Genomic DNA, 19491 nt, shown 5'->3' with positions numbered 1-19491 from the left:
AGTCTAGAATAAGTATATATATATAATTTAAAAATGAAAGTGTTTAATACTGAAAAGTATTCCAGCCAAGACTGTTACGAATACTGTGCTGATTCGTGAGCACCCTTCAGAATCACAGGTGAGTACACAGGAGATGCCAAAAAAAAAAAAAAAGGATCCTGAGAACTGAGAAAATATTTCATTATGTAAGAATCTTCTGCATCCTTGCCATCTGAGACTAAAACTATAGCTAGATAATTAATTTTTGTTTTCTTTTCCCTAAAATCCTCCACAAATTCCAAATCAGAGTCTGCCTTCACTGCAATGTTGTTAGAAAAGGACCCTCAGGTCCTAAAATAATGACCTTTCTATTTTCCACTCCCTTCCACTCCTCTGCAGCCCATTCTGAATTGGTTGAGGTGGGAGGGTGGGGTTTCCTGTCGCAAAGTGAGGGCCTGAGCAGGACTTGGTGGGTGAGCTGATTGACTACAGGAGCAGGAACATTTCCACAGCAGCTTATGACACTCCCTCCCTCAGGGTTTAGTTAAGTATCTGACAGTGAAAATGTCTCAGTAAGAAGAGGAAGCATCATGAAGAGGCTAGCAGGCGCTGTGCTGGGGCTTCTGTTTGCCCAGGTTTGCTGTGAGTTGGGGCTGCGTTACCGGGGCTTCTGAAGGATTGAGCAGCTGCTGTATTGTTAAGGGAGGGAGAGGAACTGCCAAGTCCTGCAGACTTTCTATCCTTCTCATCATCTATGGGACTTGTGTGTGTGTGTGTGTGTGGGGGGGGGGGGGGGGTCACTTCCACGATTTTATCAGAGTTACAGTGACCTTCTCCTGTGACTGTTTCTGTTTTCATCAGGTGTGCGAGGGGTGGATGTGGAGCAGAGTCCCACAGCCCTGAGTCTCCAGGAGGGAGCCAGCTACACGCTTCGGTGTAATTTTTCTGCCTCTGTGACCAGCGTACACTGGTATCTTCAGAACCCCAGCGGCCGCCTTATCCACCTGTTTTACATTCCTTCAGGGACAAAGCAGGATGGAAGATTAAAGGCCACGACAGTCCCTGCAGAACGCCGCAGCTCACTGCACATTTCCTCTTCGCGGCCCACAGACTCGGGCACTTACTTCTGCGCTGCGCAGCACGGTGCTCCCCAGGCACCTGCAGCCTCGACACGAACCCTCCGGGGGCTCAGCCCCTCCTCCAGCCTCAGTCACACCGTGAGGCCTCCACAGGGCATTTGCCGTGCTGATTGTCTCTTACCTACACTGGTACAGTTTAATCACAGACACTTTCCGCCTACAGATTGTGAACTTTGGTCTTTGTCTTCCTTTCTCAACCTGTATCTCCTTCTGCACTAGAGACTTCTAACTTGGAATGAGCAGAATAGCCGATAAGACGACAAAATAAATAAATATTCAACCATAGTATGCTGAACTCAAAAGTGGTAAAAAGTGAGAAGAATTCAGAGAGAAAAATAACTCCAATAAAGTTGTTATCCTGATTAGTTAGCTGTCTCAAGAATGTTCAGATCTGCCTCACCAGAATGTGTCCCAAAAGACACTTGCATCGTCCCATCCTACGAGTGCAGCAAAGTGAGCAACAACAATAAACCTTACTCAATGTTTAGTATGAGCTTGATAACTTAGAAGAAAATTATTCTGGATGCAAGAAATCTTAAATCTAATTCCATAGTCAAGGTCTTGGAAGAGTTGATTCCTTCTTGAGATCTAAGGGATACAAGATCCATTTCCTTGCCTTTTTTAGCTTTTGAAGGCCAACTAAATTCTTTGGTTCATGACTTCTCCTTGAATCACTAGAACTTCTTGATTCCCTCACCGTAGCTACTTCCTCTTTTGGAGTCAAATATCTTTCTCTCTGTCCTAAAAGGTTTAAAAATTATTAAACAGAAATCTCAGTTAAATAGAGTTGGGAGACAGGGGGAGCTCTCGTGACCTGTGGACATAGTGGAGGGCAAAGATAAGATGAAAGATGCCTCTTATTTCCTAGCAAGGACTCAGCCAATGAAAAGCCATGGGCTCTTGTTTACTGCAGCCCTCTCAGCTTCCTTTTTCAGTTTACATTGTCTTAAATTCTTTTCAACGTCTTACAGTTTTCAGAGAACTGGTCTTTCACTTCATTGGTTAAATTTATTCCTAGGTATTTTTGATTATTTTTGATTCAACTAGAAATTGGATTGCTTTCTTAAATTCTTAATAATAGTTATTATTAGTATATAGAAGTGCACAAATTTCTGTATATAAATCTTGTATCTTGCAACTTTATCTTGTAATCAACTTTGTTGATTGTTTATGTTAGTTTTTTTTTTTGGTGGTGTCTTTACAATTTTCTATGTAGAGTATTATGCTGTCTATAATTAGAGACAGTTTACCTCTTTCTGTTCAACTTGGATGCCAATTATTTCTTTTTCCCATGTGATTACTGAGACTAGGACTTCCATTACTATGTTAAATAGAAATGGTGAGAGTTGCATCCTTGTCTTGTTACTGATCTTAGAGAAAAAGATTAAGATTTTACCATTTAGTATGATGTCAACTGTAGATTTATAACAAATGGTCTATTATTTTGAGGCGTGCTCTCTTTATACCAAATATATTGACAGTTTTTTCCATGAATGTTAAATTTTGTCAAAATCTTTTTCTGCATTTATTGACATAGTCGTGTAATTTTTATCCTTTATTCTGCTAACATGGTATATCACCTTGCTTCATTTGTGGATAGTGAACCATCGTTGCACACCTGAAATAAATCTCTTGATCATGATGCATGATTCTTTCAAGTTTTGTTGAATTCAGTTTGCTACTATTTTGTTAAGAATTTTTGCATCTATATTCCTCAGAAATATAAGCCTGAATTTTCTTTTCTGTAGAATCTTTGTTTGATTTTGGTATCAGGATATTGTAGGCCTCAGAGAATGAGAGTGAGAGCATTTCCTCATCTTTGATTTTTAGGAATAATTTGCAAAGGGTGAGTATTAATTTTCCTTTAAATGTTCAGTTGAATTTCTTCTTGAAGCATATGGCCCTGGATTTCTGTTTCTCAGGAATTTTTTGATTACTGGTTCAACTTAATTACTAGTAATTGGTCTGTTCAAATTTTCTTTTTCTTTCATATTCCGTCTTGGAAGACTGTGTGTGTCCAGGACTGTATTGCTTTTACAGTCATATTTTTAGGTCCCAGGCATTAGGACTTGAATAACTTTGGGAGTCCTTTTTCAGGCTAGCACATTTATTACGGCAACTCTGGCTATCCGTTTTCCACCCCTCCGGCACTTGCTGTTATCTGCTTGTTTATTTGCCTAGTGACTTGATTATTTCAGGTAAGTTAATGTTTCCCATACTGTACAGCCTATGATGTTGTTCCTCAAAGGATATAGTCTTGGGTAGATTCTCAGACATCCTAATGCAGTAGTGGGTTAGCAAGGCTCTTTAACAGTCTTTTTCTCTAATTTCTATGCTAGGCTATATGCTTCTGTTTGTATTCAGTTCAGTTCAGTCGCTCAGTTGTGTCCGACTCTCTGTGACCCCATGAATCGCAGCATGCCAGGCCTCTCTGTCCATCACCAACTCCCAGAGTTTACTCAAACTCATGTCCATCGAGTCAGTGACGCCAGTCAGCCATCTCATCCTCTGTCGTCCCCTTCTCCTCCTGCCCCCAATCCCTCCCAGCATCAGGGTCATTTCCAACGAGTCAACTCTTCTCATGAGGTGGCCAAAGTATTGGAATTTCAGCTTCAGCATCAGTCCTTCCAATGAACACCCAGGACTGATCTCCTTTAGGATGGACTGGTTGGATCTCCTTGCAGTTCAAGGAACTCTCAAGAGTCTTCTCCAACACCACAGTTCAAAAGCATCAATTCTTTGGCACCTAAGCAATAGACTCCTCTAATCGCTGGCTGATTTTTTCCAACAATGCTATGAAGCCATAAACTGTTCCCAGGACTCATCTAATTAAATCAAGCCTGTTTGCAGAGACAGCCTTTGAAACTTTTCTTTGAGATCTTCTGACCAGAGAGGACTTTTCCTAGCTCTCCTCTTTCCTATACTTTCTGTTAAGATTTTAAGTTGTTGTCTATGAATTAAATTAACTTGTTGCTTTCATTGAGTTGCCAGCCTCCTCTTAATTGTTTACCATAAGCATTTCCATTGTTTTCAACACACCCTTAAACTTGGGCTTCCCAATGATGATTTCAAATAAAGCCATCTCAAAGGGAGACCTCTGTTTTTACAGCTGCTTCTCTCCGTGGGCATAACACCTGAGCCACTGCTCTGAACCTGTAATAAGGGACAGTTGGCTGCTTGTCTCAGAGTGACATCTCTGTGTTATGAGAAGCGTGATGGAAGGGAGCAGTAGCCACTTGTCTTCTTGGCTTGCCTTTGCCAGCATGAAATCACCACTCTATGATCTGGGATGAGAGTGAGAGGACCCAGTATCCTCAGTCTACCAAGCCTGACATAAAACCTCTGTGCTGTAAGTGAGGTGAGAAGTGGCCATAGAGCTGTCAGCTTTTCTTGTTTGTAACACAGTTTCTGTAACACAGGCCTGGGGGAGGTAAGGAAGGACAGCAGTCAGCCCCTCTGTAGGAGATACGATAGCCCTGCACTGCGGACTGGAGGGAGGAGGAGGCTTGTGTCCTTGGTTGTATCTGCCTTGAGGAGAACTTCCATCATCTTGAGCTGGGGCCGGGGAGTGGGTCATGGTACAATTGCCACAGATTCTTTCTGCTGTCGTGGCGATTTCGTAGATTTTATGAATAAATGTGTCTCTATTACGCTTTTTATATGCTGTATAACCTAAACACTATGTCCAGAGGCTTTAGTTTCTTAAAAATAATTTTCATGTGTTTTAACTCTTTTGTTGGAGAGAGTATCCATAAATCAACTCACAAAGTCATTCTGGAAGGTACAGTCTGCTATTTACATTATTAGCACCAACAGAATAGGTTTAAACAGAATATAATCAAAAGTTGAGCTTTTCTTTGAGACTCATTGGCTTTTTCCATTGACATAGAAAGTTGTCTTCTTGTCTTTAGCCTAAACCTGCCACAAAAATAATTCTACCATGGATCTCCATATTAACACAATCATGTTTTTTGATAGTATTAATATTGAAAAACAGGAATATCATATCTTTTCTGAAACATTAGTTATACTTAGAGCTATTATCCATAGTATAGAGATTAACAGTCGTATCTTCTAAGTTTTGACTCTTCAACAGAAAGCACCATTAGTGTTGGGTTTTTATAATATCTAATATTAGTGTATCAAAGATAGCATAATTATGAGAAGTTGTATGATTTTTCACTAATGAAAATAATGGACAAGCTATTTAAATATTCTCTGCCATAGGTCTTCTTCCTACGACTCTGACCTCGAGAGGAAGATCCACCAGGTTCCTCTGCCCGTGGGACTTTCCAGGCAAGAATACTGGACTGGGTTGCCATTCCCTCCTCCAGGGGATCTTCCCGACCTAGGGATCAAACTGGAGTCTCTTAGGTCTCCTGCCTTGGCAGGCGGCTTCTTTACCACTAGCTCTGCCTGGGAAGCCCACTGACTAGGGAAAAGGAAAAGGCCAAACAAGAGGAAGGTTTCAGATGTTCCTGCTGTTCTGTCTGCCTGGTTCTGTGGGGAGCGCTAGAGCACATATCAGACTATACTGTACCACTTAGACAAGAGAATTGGATAGTCCCAGAAATCAGTTATTATCTAAGCTGCTGGCAGCAAAACACAAAGAACTTGGGGACTGAGCACAGATGAGGTTTCTGAGAAAATTTGAGCAAGGTACCAACAATGTCTAATGTAGCCACTGTAACATTTATTCCTTGGAACAGTCCTGCAGGTTTCACTGCTTTTGCTATTATTCAGGTCAAATTCTCCAATGTTCACTTTTGTCTTTGAACTTTCTCTGCCTGTCCAACCAACCCTCATCTCTTTCTAGCCACGTCTACACATGTCTTCCCCAGCACTATCTGCTTTAATCTTCACACTTCTCTGCTCCCTAAGTGATGAAGAACATTTTTCACTCACAAACCCATGTTTCTCTCCTAACCCTGGATATTTTCCTCCCCAACCTTTCCTTCAGACCTCTTACACTTTGACCCTTGATATTGCTTCTCTTATTCACTATATTTTCCAGAATCATCTTTACCATTCAGAGGTGGTGGATTATTTTATTCTCTCTCTGATAAAATATCAGCAGAAATGGTCATGTGATCTTAAGGACATCAGAAGCTGAGGGACATCTGTGATACCGATGTGTGTGAAGGAAGAGACAGAGTATGTGGATGTCTTAAATCTGTACAGATTCATAATTTAAAACTCACTTTTTATACTTCAACCCTTATCAAAAGTATTCTGAGCAACCTGAATGTCAGCTTAGGATCCATGATCACCTTGGAAATATTCCATTTGCCTAATTTACGTTTTAGGAAAAGTATAAATTGAACTTGATTGGTTTTCTATCATTTTTTAAGGTCATGTAAAATGTGGACACATCTGAAAGATTGTGTCAAAATTGAAGTTCCATCATGGCAAAAGGGCTATATATTCTCTCTGTTCGGATCAATGACTTTGTCTTGTAATGATAGATAGTATGCTTCGGTGTATCTTCAATGGACTTTATTAGTATTTATAATAAAAAAGAAATACCCCTCTGCACACTAATTTGTAACCACATCAGAGTCTCTCTCGTTCCCATTGTAAAATAAAGTAATCTCCATTAACATATCATGCTCTCCTGATATATGAGTTTTTCTAGGAGGTGTTAAGAAGAGGAAGAGGTGGAGAGGGGGAGAGAAATTCTAACCTGCCCTTTACCCATGTGTAAGCAGAGTATTTCTGATTCCCAGTGAAATTAATTTACAGCACTTCTAGTCTCAATATGAGGAATACTTTCCTTGAGAGAGATAGGTTTAAGTGAAAGCACTCATAAGAAGATGAGGTCTGCTGAAAGCATTAAATCAGATGTGAACTTAAAGTCAGAGTTCTAGCTGGTTGAGAAGACCAGAAGAGGAACCTAAGTTGTCACTGACCTTTGGTGACAAGAACAATGGACACGATTCTGGATGCGTCATTTTTACTTCTGTAGTTTCAATTAGACTGTGGGTTGTGGTGGACAAAAACTAAGATATCTCATTAGTGAGGGGGAATGAGAAATTTAGGGAATGGACAAATTCATGCAGATAGGAACTTTAAGAAGGAAATATTAATTTGTGGCCCTAATGGCTTTTTATCTCTTTAAACAGGGGTGGGTGGACAAGAGAAGGAAAAAAGTGACCAACAGCAGGTGAAACCATCAATCTTTGATAGTCCAGAAAGGAGAGATTTCCATTCTGAACTGTAGGAGAGGAGTACATTTGACATTTCTCATGATATGATCAATACCCTGATAAAGGCCTTGCATTCTTGATAGCCATAGGTTCAGTTATGAATAAAAAGGAAGATGGAAGACTCACAATTTTCTTCAGTACGAGTACCAAACAGCTCTCATTGCACATCACAGCCTCCCAGCCTGGAGACGCAGCACCTACTTCTGCAGCAAGTGCAGAGTGCTCCCCAGGCACCTGCAGCCTGGACTCAGATCTGCAGGCGAGGCTCCAGACACACCCTGCCATGTAGATAAATACACACACACACTGGTTTGTGTATGAAAAGTCTTAATACATTTAAGAAAGCTGAAATTATGTAGAATTTATTCTTTGAACAAAATTGGAATTGACTTAGAAAATCAATAGCAAAAAGATATCTTTAGAAATTCCCAAATATTTGGAATTTAGGCATTAAACTTTAAAAAAACTCCATAGGTTAGAGAAACAATTAGTGAGCTACAAGAAAATATTTTGAGGAAAATATAGTGAGAACACATACATACAGATATTTATGAGATACAGTTAATATTTTACATAGGAGAGATTTATCTCTTTAAATGTTTATACTGCTAAAGAAAAAAGGCTGAGAAAACAATTATGTAAGCTTTCAACAAAAAAAAGAAGAAAAATTACAACTAATGCAAACTGAAACAAGAGCATAATAAAAATGTCAATTGGTAAAATAGAAAATGATAGAAATAGCTGAGATACCAAGTTAATTTTGCTAAAATGATTAATAAAATATACAGTCCTAGGTAAAATCATCATGATGAAAAAAGAGAAAGCACAAATTATAAATATAAGGAATGAAAAGTAAGCAATAATACAGATGCTACAGTGTTAATCAGATAGACTCCCTCTGGTGTCCACCTGAAACTATTACAGCATTAATTGGCTATACTCCAATATAAAATAAAAAGTATAATAAAAAATACAAAAAGTATCATGAAATTCATTAACAAGTATATGCTATTGAGTTATCCCAAGTGGGGATGTGGAGAAAGTTGGGAAATCTGACTTTTTCACAAAGGTGCAATGACAATTCCGTGGAGGAATGATAGAAGCAAATGGTTTGGGGACAACTGGATATGTTCATAGGCAAGTAGCTGAAACTTGGCCTAAACCTCACACCTTATACAAAAATTTGAGGAGAATCTCAAAATGGACCATACCTCCACGTGTGAAATATAAAACTATGAACCTTTTTGAAAAAAAAGAAAATCTTCAGGGCCAATTGTTAGACAAAATGATTTTTGTCATGACACTGAAATCACAATCCATAAAAAATAAACTATTTCATCAAAACTAAAAATGCTTGCTCTGTGAAAGATACTATTTAAGAGAATGAAAAAGACAAAGCACAGAATGGCAGGAAATATCTTCACAATGTATTTTCATCAAAGGATGGTATTCAGAATACAATGAACTCTCTAAACTCAGCAGGAAGAAAGCAAGCAATCTAACTGAAAAATGAACAAAAGGTTCACCCAGACACTTCATCCAAGAAATTTGTATTAGATAAATAAGCATGTAAATAAGCATGTAAACAGATGCTCAACATCATTAACCATCAGGGAAATGCAAATTAAAGTCACAATGAGATACCAGTCCACATCTTTCTTAATGGCTAAAATGAAAACTACTGATGATAACAAGTTCTGGCAATGACGTAGAGAAACTGGATCACTCATACATTGCTGGTGGGAAAATGGTACAGTCATTCTGGAAGAGAGTTTAGCAGTTCCATATAAACTTAAATATTCACTCACCTTACAACTCAGCAATCATACTCCTTTAAGAGCATTTATACTTGAGAAATGAAAAACATGTTCACACAGAAATCTGTACATGAATACTCATGGCAGCTATGTTTGTGATGGCCCAAAGCTGGAAACCAAATGTTCTTCATTGTGTGAATAGATAAATATGCTGTGGTACACCCGTACAATAAACTATTACTTACAGATCTATCTCAACTTGAAATAGGGTTAAGTCTCAATAAACCAATTTAAGTTGAAAATATCATAAGTAGAAAATGAATACAATAAGCATTGTGAATCAGAGTTTAGCCTAGCCTAACCTTAAGGTATTGTACTGAAAGTGAAAAAAAGAATGGTTGTATGAGTGCAGAATGGTTGTAAGTGTACCAGTTGTTTACCCTCATGATCCCTGGGCTGACGGAGAACTCAGTTTTCTGTTGCTGGTCAGCATCATTAGAGAACGTCATGCAGCATGTCACTAGCATGGGGAAAGATAGAAATTGAAAATACAAAGTATGGTTTCTAGTGAATGTATGTACACCTTTCTCATAACCATAAAGTCAAAAATCCTAAGTTGGTCCATCAGAAGCTGGGGACAGTCTGTAGTGATTAAAAGAAATATACTATTGATACATGCAATAGCCTAGATGGACCTCAATGGTGAGTGAAAAAGTATCTTGGAAGACTACATGGTACATGCTTACACACTATATTATTACAATTGCATACATAATGTATGAGTTTACTTTTACAGAATTCTCAAAAGGACAAAATATAGAGATCAAAAGATCAGTAGTTTCTGGGGGTTATCATGAGTTGCAGGAGTGGAGATAGTATGAAAATCGTTTTCTCTAGCGATGGAACAATTCTGTATCATGATTTTTGTAATGGTACAAAAATCCACACCTGTGATAAAATTTCATAGAGCTATGCATAAAAAAGTGGATGTAAAACTAATGTATCAGATTATTATTTGTATTTTAAAATCTTTTATCAATATCAGTTTTCTGGTATATATAATGTATATAATTGTTATATATAAATTTTTATGCTACATGTACAATCTCATGCTGCTCTCCAGGCTGCTGTGAGTTTCATGATCTCTTCTTTTAAGATACAAGCAAACCAAGGCCTCAGCTGCCTGACAGCACTCAGAGGTGAAATGGGACAGAGGAGAAGATGTCTCAACTAAATCTGCACTCTCCTCCGTGTATCAGTCATTAACGACACCACTCAAGGAGCTTAAAACCAAGGAATTGACACTGTTTTAAAGACCTTGTCTGTACTTTTTTTCCTATTATCTATATGCCTTTGATTCTTTTTATTAATTCATCCATTAAAATGATGAAATCAAATGGAAGATTGACAGCTATATTCTAAATGAACATGTCAGTTCAGTTCAGTTCAGTCGCTCAGTTGTTTCTGACCCTTTGCGACCCAATGGACTGTAGCATGCCAGGTTTCCCTGTCCATCACCAACTCCCTGAACTTACGCAGACTCATGTCCATTGAGCTGGTAATGCCATCCAACCATCTCATCCTCTGTCATCCCCGTCTCCTCCTGCCTTCAATGAACATGCAACAGTTTACAAAACTTCATACATCACCATCTATGGTGTAGATACTGCTTGTAGATACTAAGTTTTGTTAGAGTGCATTATAATACTATGGCACAGAAGGATCCAGCATGCTTATCTAAAGTGTATTTTGCAAGAAGAAAAAATAATAAGCAACTAACTAGTGAGACTGAACAATTTGGGCCAGTGGGATAAAAAATGTGACATGAGGACAATTCCAAGACACATGATCTAATAAGTACAATTCTACTTGTGGAGGCAATGAGACTGAATATTCTGATCCTTCTCAAAATCTAATAAATAAGACTCAATATCAGGTTTTAAAAGTATAATTATTTTATTCCTGTCATAAATTCCTATAAACACAATCAATAGAATAGACTCTTAAAGTCAGAAGGGCTGATTTTTTGTTATCATTTGATATCAAAGTAATTTTCCATATTGAAAAAAACTAAGTAGAGCCCTAAAACCCAGAAAAAAATACCTAAAAAATTTTGGATAAGACTACATTTCACCAAGAAGACCAAAGATCTGTGAGTTTTTAAACAAAGTACTTGGATTCTAGATGGAGCAATATAACTATACGCTAAATAAATGACCAGTATGTAGATTACAAGAAGGGTTCGTAGCGTATACTAAATTTTATTTTAGATCTGTTCATGTTGCAACAAATGGCATTATTTTATTTTATTTTATTTTTATAGCTGAATGATTTCATCATGGGTTTCCCTGGTGGCCCAGCGGTAGAGAATGCATTTGCCAAGCAGGAGACATGGGTTTGATCCCTGGGTCAGGAAGAACCCCTGGAGAAGGAAATGGTACCCCACTCCAGTATTCTTGCCTGGGAAATCCCATGGACAGAGCAGTCTGGAGGGCTACAGTCCATGGGGTTGAAAAACAGAGGGACACGACTTAGCAACTAAACAACAATGGCAGCAATTTCATTATACACACGTTCCATCCGCTCCTCTGTTGACGGATATTTCATTATACACATGTTCCATCCAGTCCTCTGTTGACGGATATTCCATTGTGCTGTACAGCAGAAGCTAACACAGCACTGTAAATCAACTATACTCTAATAAAAAGTTCAAAAACAAAAAGCAATTGCTGTTTTAAATGGGATGGCAAAATTAGTGTGCTGAATATTTATCAGTGAATGTCACCTAGCTTGTTCCTCAATTCCCCCCAGCTCAAACCTTTATTACTAATTGCTTTTGTGAAGCCCCCTTTCAAGATAAGCTTAACTTAATTACCAGTGAAAGAAAAGTTGAGAAAGTAAAAGTTCATTGGAAGGACTGATGCTGAAGCTGAAACTCCAGTACTTTGGCCACCTCATGCGAAGAGTTGACTCGTTGGAAAAGACCCTGATGCTGGGAGGGATTGGGGGCAGGAGGAGAAGGGGACGACAGAGGATGAGATGACTGGATGGCATCACCGACTCGATGGGCATGGGTTTGGGTAGACTCCGGGAGTTGGTTATGGACAGGGAGGCCTGGCGTGCTGCGATTCATGGGGTCGCAAAGTATCAGACACGACTGAGTGACTGAACTGACTGACTGACTGAAAAATTTGTGGTGAGCCAGACTTTTTTCCCCATCTGTGCACAGACCACATGATGTATGTAAATGACAAATCCCACTTCCTGTTTGAAGGAGTCACACAGGACCTGAGCTTATATGTATACGTGCTGCCAGGAGCACAAAGACACTCTCAGCTTGAGGCAAAACTGAGCCCAATTGTGCAGGGGAATCCATGCCTCATGCCGCTCTCTAGCCTGCTCTGGGTGTTCCTGGCCTTCACCTTCTCTGGTAGGGATGCTCCCACAGATGGGTGCACGTGTTCAGGGTGAAAGGACTGCACACAGGCACGCGGTGCTTCACAGGGACTTGGGGAGGAAAGGAGGACTGTAGAAAAGCAAGCATCTTATGATTTCAGTCTGTTTTTGGGGGTGGTGGTCCTAAATGAGTCTAATTCCTACATTATTTTATTCACTGTTTCATCTCTGTTTTCTGATTTTCCCCCACAGGATCCACTGTAGCCCAGAAAGTTATTCAAGACCAGCCAGACATATCCAGTCGAGTTGAGGAGTCAGTTACCCTGAATTGTCGGTATGAAACAAGTTGGAGCAGTTACACCAATTTTTGGTACAAGCAGCTTCCCAGTGGAGAGATGATTTTCCTTACAAGGGGTGGCCGTTACTCTATAAATGTTGAGAGATCACGTAAATCATCCAGCCTCACCATTTCAACCTTACAATTGGAAGATTCTGCAAAGTACTTCTGTGCTCTCTGGGAACTCACAGTGCTTGAAGCAATAGGAAAAGCTGAACAAAAACCCCCAAGCTTAATAAGAGAAAGCCTCTCTGCTGTAGGACCCAGGCTGAAATACACACCTGCAGATCCCAGACAATAATGGTAGTCCTGTGGTTGCTTCATCTGTGGTCTGGATCAGAAGCTTTAATTCTAAATAGAAGCTCCTTCCGTGTCATATGAAAGCAGGTGTCCAGAGTAACTTTCTACTGGTACATTTTCCACTTGAATTTTTGACTTTAAATCAACCATACAGAACATGCGTAAAGTTGTCAAAATTTGAAAACTTGCCCCATAATAATATAAAATGACACTTTCACCTAAAGATCCTCACATCACAAATCTTGGTATAGTATCTGAAATTGCCGTGAAAATCATTTCCTTAGTTCTTTCCTTTTAGGGTTTCCCAGGCATTAGGGGTAAAGAACTTGCCTGCCAATGCAGGAGACGTAAGAGACACAGATTTGATCCCTGGTTTGGGAAGTTCCACTGGAGGAGGGCATGGCAACCCACTCCAGTATTCTTGCCTGGAGAATCCCTTGGACAGAGGAGCTTGGTGGGCTACAGTCCATAGGGTCACAAAGAGTAGGACATAACTGAAGTGACTTCATACAGCCTTTTTCTCTTAGACATCATGTCAGGGCATATTCAGAGAAGGAGAACTACCAGTGATGTAGAGTAAGAGATTAATTATGAGGATTATTCCACTTCTCTTGTGGCTTGGCTGGTAAAGAATCCACCTGCAATGCAGGAGACCTGGGGAGAGTCCCTTGGACTGAAAGGAGATCAAACCAGTCAATCCTAAAGGAAATCAGTCCTGAATATTCATTGGAAGGACTGATGTTGAAGCTGAAACTCCAATACTTTGGCCACCTGATGAGAAGAACTGACTCATTGGAAAAGACCCTGGTACTGGGAAAGATTGAAGGCAGGAGGAGAAGGGGATGACAGAGGATGAGGTGGTTGGTTGGTATCACTGTCTCGATGGACATGAGTGTGAGCAAGCTCTGGGTGTTGGTGATGGACAGGGAGGCCTGGTGTGCTGCAGTCCATAGGGTCACAAAGAGTCAGACACCACTGAGTTACTGAACTGATAAGGATTATTCACTGGCAGGAGTTAGAGCCGGTGGAAGAGTCTGTTCTATTTGTATTCCAACACTAAATACAGATGAAAAATGTTATATTTGTATTTGGTGTTGTGTCTGAATTCACTGAAAGTCAACCAGAGTAATATTTTTGAAGGAAAGTTGGATGTGGACAAAAGCATGGACAAACTGTGACATGTATGGAAATATATAAGGATAATGGAACCCACAAGATACACTGAACCTTGTCTTTTTCTCTTACCTCATTTAGGCTCAAAGTACTGGGTGACCTTCAGGAGAAGTGGATGTCAGTTGCCATCATGCTGCAAGCATACCTCGTCAAAGACAAAGATAACATGAGTAAGAGATCTGGTGGAAGGTCGAGGAGTTGTGAGTCAACAATAAATTGAACTACCTGATCAGCAACAACGTTATGAGTTGCCATAGTCCCTGGAGCCCTACACCAACCTGTGGAAGATAGAAACATGACTACTGCATCACAAGTACCTTCCAAATCTTATGCAGACCTCTTTCATGGCCAACCATAAACAAGAACAATACAGGGAAGCAAATTCTGGGAAACAGATTTTCAGATAGTTAAGTTGAGACACTACAAAGCCACTGTAATAATTTAACTAGTTAACTGCGTTCCTTGTTAACTAAGAATTCATCACTACCTCTTTGAAGAACAAAACTTTCTGAAAAGGACAACAGGAAAATTATGATTCGTGTTCAGTTCAGTTCAGTCGCTCAGTCATGTCCGACTCTTTGCAACCCCATGAATTGCAGGACACCAGGCCTCCCTGTCCATCACCAACTCCTGGAGATTACCCAAACTCATGTCCATTGAGTCGGTGATGCCATCCAACCATCTCATCCTCTGTCGTCCCCTTCTCCTCCTGCCCTCAATCTTTCCCAGCATCAGGGTCTTTTCCAATGAGTCAGCACTTCACATCAGGTGGCCAAAGTACTGGAGTTTCAACTTCAACATCAGTCCTTCCAATGAACACCCAGGACTGATCTCCTTTAGGATGAACTGGTTGGATCTCCTTGCAGTCCAAGGGACTCTCAAGAGTCTTCTCCAACACCACATTTCAAAAGCATCAATTCTTCAGTGATCAGCTTTCTTTATCATCCAACTCTCATATCCATACATGACCACTGGAAAAATCCAGCTCGACTAGATGGACATTTGTTGGCAAAGTAATGCCTCTGTTTTTTAATATGCTGTCTAGGTTGGTCATAACTTTCTTTCCAAGGAGTAAACGTCTTTTTATTTCATGGCTGCAATCACCATTTGCAGTGATTTTGGAGCCCAGAAAAGTAAAGTCAGCCACTGTTTCTGCTTTTTCTCCATCTATTTGCCATGAAGTGATGGGACCAGATACCATGATCTTAGTTTTCTGGATGTTGAGCTTTAAGCCAACTTTTCACTCTCCTCTTTCACTCTCATCAAGAGGCTCTTTAGTTCTTCTTCGCTCTCTGCCATAAGGGTGGTGTCATCTGCATATCTGAGATTATTGATATTTCTCCCAGCAATCTTGATTCCAGTTTGTGCTTCTTCCAGCCCAGTGTTTCTCATGATGTACTCTGCATATAAGTTAAATATACAGGGTAACGATATACAGCCTTGACATACTCCTTTTCCAATTTGGAACCAGTCTGTAGTTCCATGTCCAGTTCTAACTGTTGCTTCCTGATCTGAATACAGGTTTCTCAAGAGGCAGGTCAGGTGGTCTGGTATTCCCATCTCTTTTAGAATTATCCACAATTTATTGTGATCCACACAGTCAAAAGCTTTGGCATAGTCAATAAAGGAGACATAGATGTTTTTTCTGGAATTCTCTTGCTTTTTCGATTATCCAGAGGATGTTGGCAATTTGATCTCTGGTTCCTCTGCCTTTTCTAAATCCAGCTTGAACATCTGGAAGTTCATGGTTCACGTATTGCTGAGGCCTGGCTTGGAGAATTTTAAGCATTACTTTACTAGGGTGTGAGATGAGTGCAATTGTGTGGTAGTTTGAGCATTCTTTAGCATTGCCTTTCTTTGGGATTGGAATGAAAACTGACCCTTTCCAGTCCTGTGGCCACTGCTGAGTTTTCCAAATTTGCTGACATATTGAGTGCAGCACTTTCACAGCATCATCTTTTAGGATTTCAAATGTCTCAACTGGAATTCCATCACCTTCACTCGCTCTGTTCATAGTAATGCTTCCTAAGGCCCACCTGACTTCACATTCCAGAATGTCTGGCTCTAGTTGATTGATCACACCTTTGTGCGTATCTGGGTCATGAAGATCTTTTTTGTACAATTCTTCTGTGTATTCTTGTCACCTCTTCTTAATACCTTCTGCTTCCATTAGGTCCCTGCCATTTCTGTCCTTTATTGAGCCCATCTTTGCATGAAATGTTCCCTTGATATCACTAATTTTCTTGAAGAGCTCTCTAGTCTTTCCCATTTTATTGTTTTCCTCTATTTCTTTGCACTGATCACTGAGGAAGGCTTTCTTATCTCTCCTTGCTACTCTTTGGAACTCTGCATTCAAATGGGTATATCTTTCCTTTTCTCCTTTGCTCTTTGCTTCTCTTCTTTTCACAGCTATTTGTAAGTCCTCCTCAAACAGCCATTTTGCATTTTTGCATTTCTTTTGCTTTGGGATGGTCTTGATCTCTATCTCCTGTGCAAGGTCACGATCCTCTGTCTATAGTTCATCAGGCACTCTGTCTATAAGATCTATTCCCTTTTCATCTTTGAGAAATGAGACACAACTTTCTTAGCTGTGAAAAGTGTCTGAAACCTTTATTGTCATCCAGAGTGTGCCATTTACAGGGCTCCTTGGAGAAGATTTGGATATGAGGAAGACTTTACCCAGAACAGGATGAATGTATGTCTCAGTGCCAGTGACAGTATGAGTTTAAACTAGAACCTAAAGAGATCTGTGAAGAATGGTTCTATCAAGATCTACAAGACTTTCTAGAGCTACAACAAAGAAAACATGTCCTTTTTCATCATAGGGGATTGGAATGCAAACATAGGAAGTCAAGAGATACCTGGAGTAACAGGCAAGTTTGGCCTTGGAGTACAAAATGAAGCAGGACAAAGGCTAGCAGAGTTTTGCCAAGAAAACACACTGGTCATAGCAAACACCCTCTTCCAACAACACGAGAGCCCACCCTACACATGGATATCACCAGAGGGTTATTACAGAAATCAGATTGATTATATTCTTTGCAGCCGAAGATGGAGGAAATCTATACAGTCACAAAAAGAAAATCTGGAGCCGACTGTGGCTAAGATCATGAGCTCCTTATTGCAAAATTCAGGCTTAAGCTGAAGAAAGTAGGGAAAACCACTAGATCATTTAGGTATGACCTAAATCAAGAACCGTATGATTATAGAGTGGAGGTGACAACTAGATACAGGGATTAGATCCCATGGACAGAGCTCCTGAAGAACTGTGGTTGGAGGTTTGTAACATTGTACAGAAGTCAGTGACCAAAACCATCCCAAAGAAAAAGAAATGAAAGAAGGCAAAATGTTTCTCTAAGAAAATAGCTGAGAAAAGAAGTAAGAGATAAAGAAGAAGCGTAAAGATATAGCCAAATGAATGCAGAATTCCAGAGAATAGCAAGTAGAGATAAGAAATCTTTCTTAAGTGAGCAATACAAAGAAATAGCAGGGAACAATAGACTGCGAAAGACCATAGACTTATTCAAGAAAATTAGAGATACCAAGGGAACATTTCATGCAATGATGGGCACAAAAAAGAACAGAAATGGCAAGAATCTAACAGAAGCAGAAGAGATTAAGAAGAGGTGGCAAGAATACACAGAAAAACTGTACAAAAAAACTCTTAATGACCCAGATAACTAGGATGGTCACTCACCTAAAGCTAGGCATCCTGGAGTGTGAAGTCTAGTGGGCCTTAGGAAGCATTACTATAAATAAAGCTAGTGCAGATGATGGAATTCCAGCTAACCTTTTAAAGTCCTAAATGATGATAATGTTAAAGGACTGTACTCATTCTGCCAGCAAATTTTGAAAACTCAGCAATGGTCACAAGAGTAGAAAAGGTCCGTTTTCATTCCGATACTAAAAAAAGGCAACACCAAAGAATGTTCAAAGTATCGTGCAATTGAGCTCATTTCATAGATTAGCAAGGTAATGCACAAAATCCTTCAAGTAGGCTTAAGCAGTATGTGAACTGAGAAATTCCAAATGTATAACTTGGATTTAGAAAAGGCAGAGGAACCAGAAATCAAATTGCCAACATTCACTGGATCATAGAAAAAGCAAGGGAATTCCAGAAAAGCATCTATCTCTGCTTCACTGACTACACTAAAGCCTTACACTAAAGCCTTTGAATGTGTGGATCACAACAAACTGAAAAATTCTTAAATAGATAGGATCCTAGTACACCTTACCTGCCTCATGTGAAACCTGCATGTAGGCCAGGAAGCAACAGAACTGGACATGGAACAACAAACCAGTTCAAAATTGGGAAAGGAGTACATCAAGCGTGTATACTGTCTCTCTGTTGATTTAAACTGTATGTAGAGTACATCACACATCATATGAAATGCTGGGTTGGATGAATCACAAGCTGGAATCAAGATTGCCAGGAGAAATACCAACAACCTCAAATATGCAGATAATACCACTCTAATGGCAGAAAGAGAAAAGTAACTAAAGAGCCTCTTGATGAGGGTGAAGGAGGACAGTGACAAATTGACTTAAAACTCAACATTCAAAAAATGAAGATCATGACATCTTATCCCATCACTTCATAGCAAATAGATGGGGGAAAAGTGTAAGCAGTCATGGATTTTATTTTCTGGGGCTCCAAAATCACTGTGGAAGATGATTGCAGCCATGATATTAAAAGACGCTTGCTTCTTGGATGGAAAGCTATGACAAACCTAGACAGCATATTAAAAAGCAGAGAGATCACTTTGCCAACAAAGGCCCATAGAGTCGAAGCTATGGTTTTCCAGTAGTCATGTATGGATGTGAGAGTTGGACGCTCAAGGAGGCTGAGAGCCGAAGAATTGAGCCTTTCTAATTGGGGTGCTGTAGAAGACCTTTGAGAATTTCTTGGACAGCAAGGATATCAAACCAGTCAATTCTAAAAGAAATCAACCCTGAATATTCATCAAAAAGAGTGATGCTGAAGCTGAAGCTCCAATATTTTGACCCCCTGGTGTGAAGAGCCGACTCACTGAAAAGACCCTGATGCTGGGAAAGGTTGAGGGCAGGAGGAGAAGGGGGTGACAGAGGCCGAGATGACTGGATGGCATCATCCACACAATGGACATGAGTTTGAGCAATCTCTTGGAGATAGTGAAGGACAGGGAAGTCTGCTGTGCTGAAGTCCAAGGGGTCACATAGAGTCA

The 19491-nt window shown here is 39.9% G+C and overlaps 1 gene segment (V, D, J or C); it reads left to right on the top strand.

Moving 5' to 3' along the window:
• Positions 1–569: 569 nt before the first annotated feature.
• On the top strand, positions 570–1337 carry LOC136172526 (T cell receptor alpha variable 22-like). The segment is given in 2 exon segments: positions 570–621; positions 841–1337. Coding segments are annotated over 2 exon segments (549 nt in total).
• The last annotated feature ends 18154 nt before the right edge of the window (positions 1338–19491 follow it).

The sequence above is a fragment of the Muntiacus reevesi genome, chromosome 7, assembly GCF_963930625.1.
Source record: "Muntiacus reevesi chromosome 7, mMunRee1.1, whole genome shotgun sequence".
Lineage (NCBI taxonomy): Eukaryota > Metazoa > Chordata > Mammalia > Artiodactyla > Cervidae > Muntiacus > Muntiacus reevesi.
The sequence above is the reverse complement of the archived record's forward strand: the minus strand, read 5'-3'. Positions and strand labels throughout refer to the sequence as shown.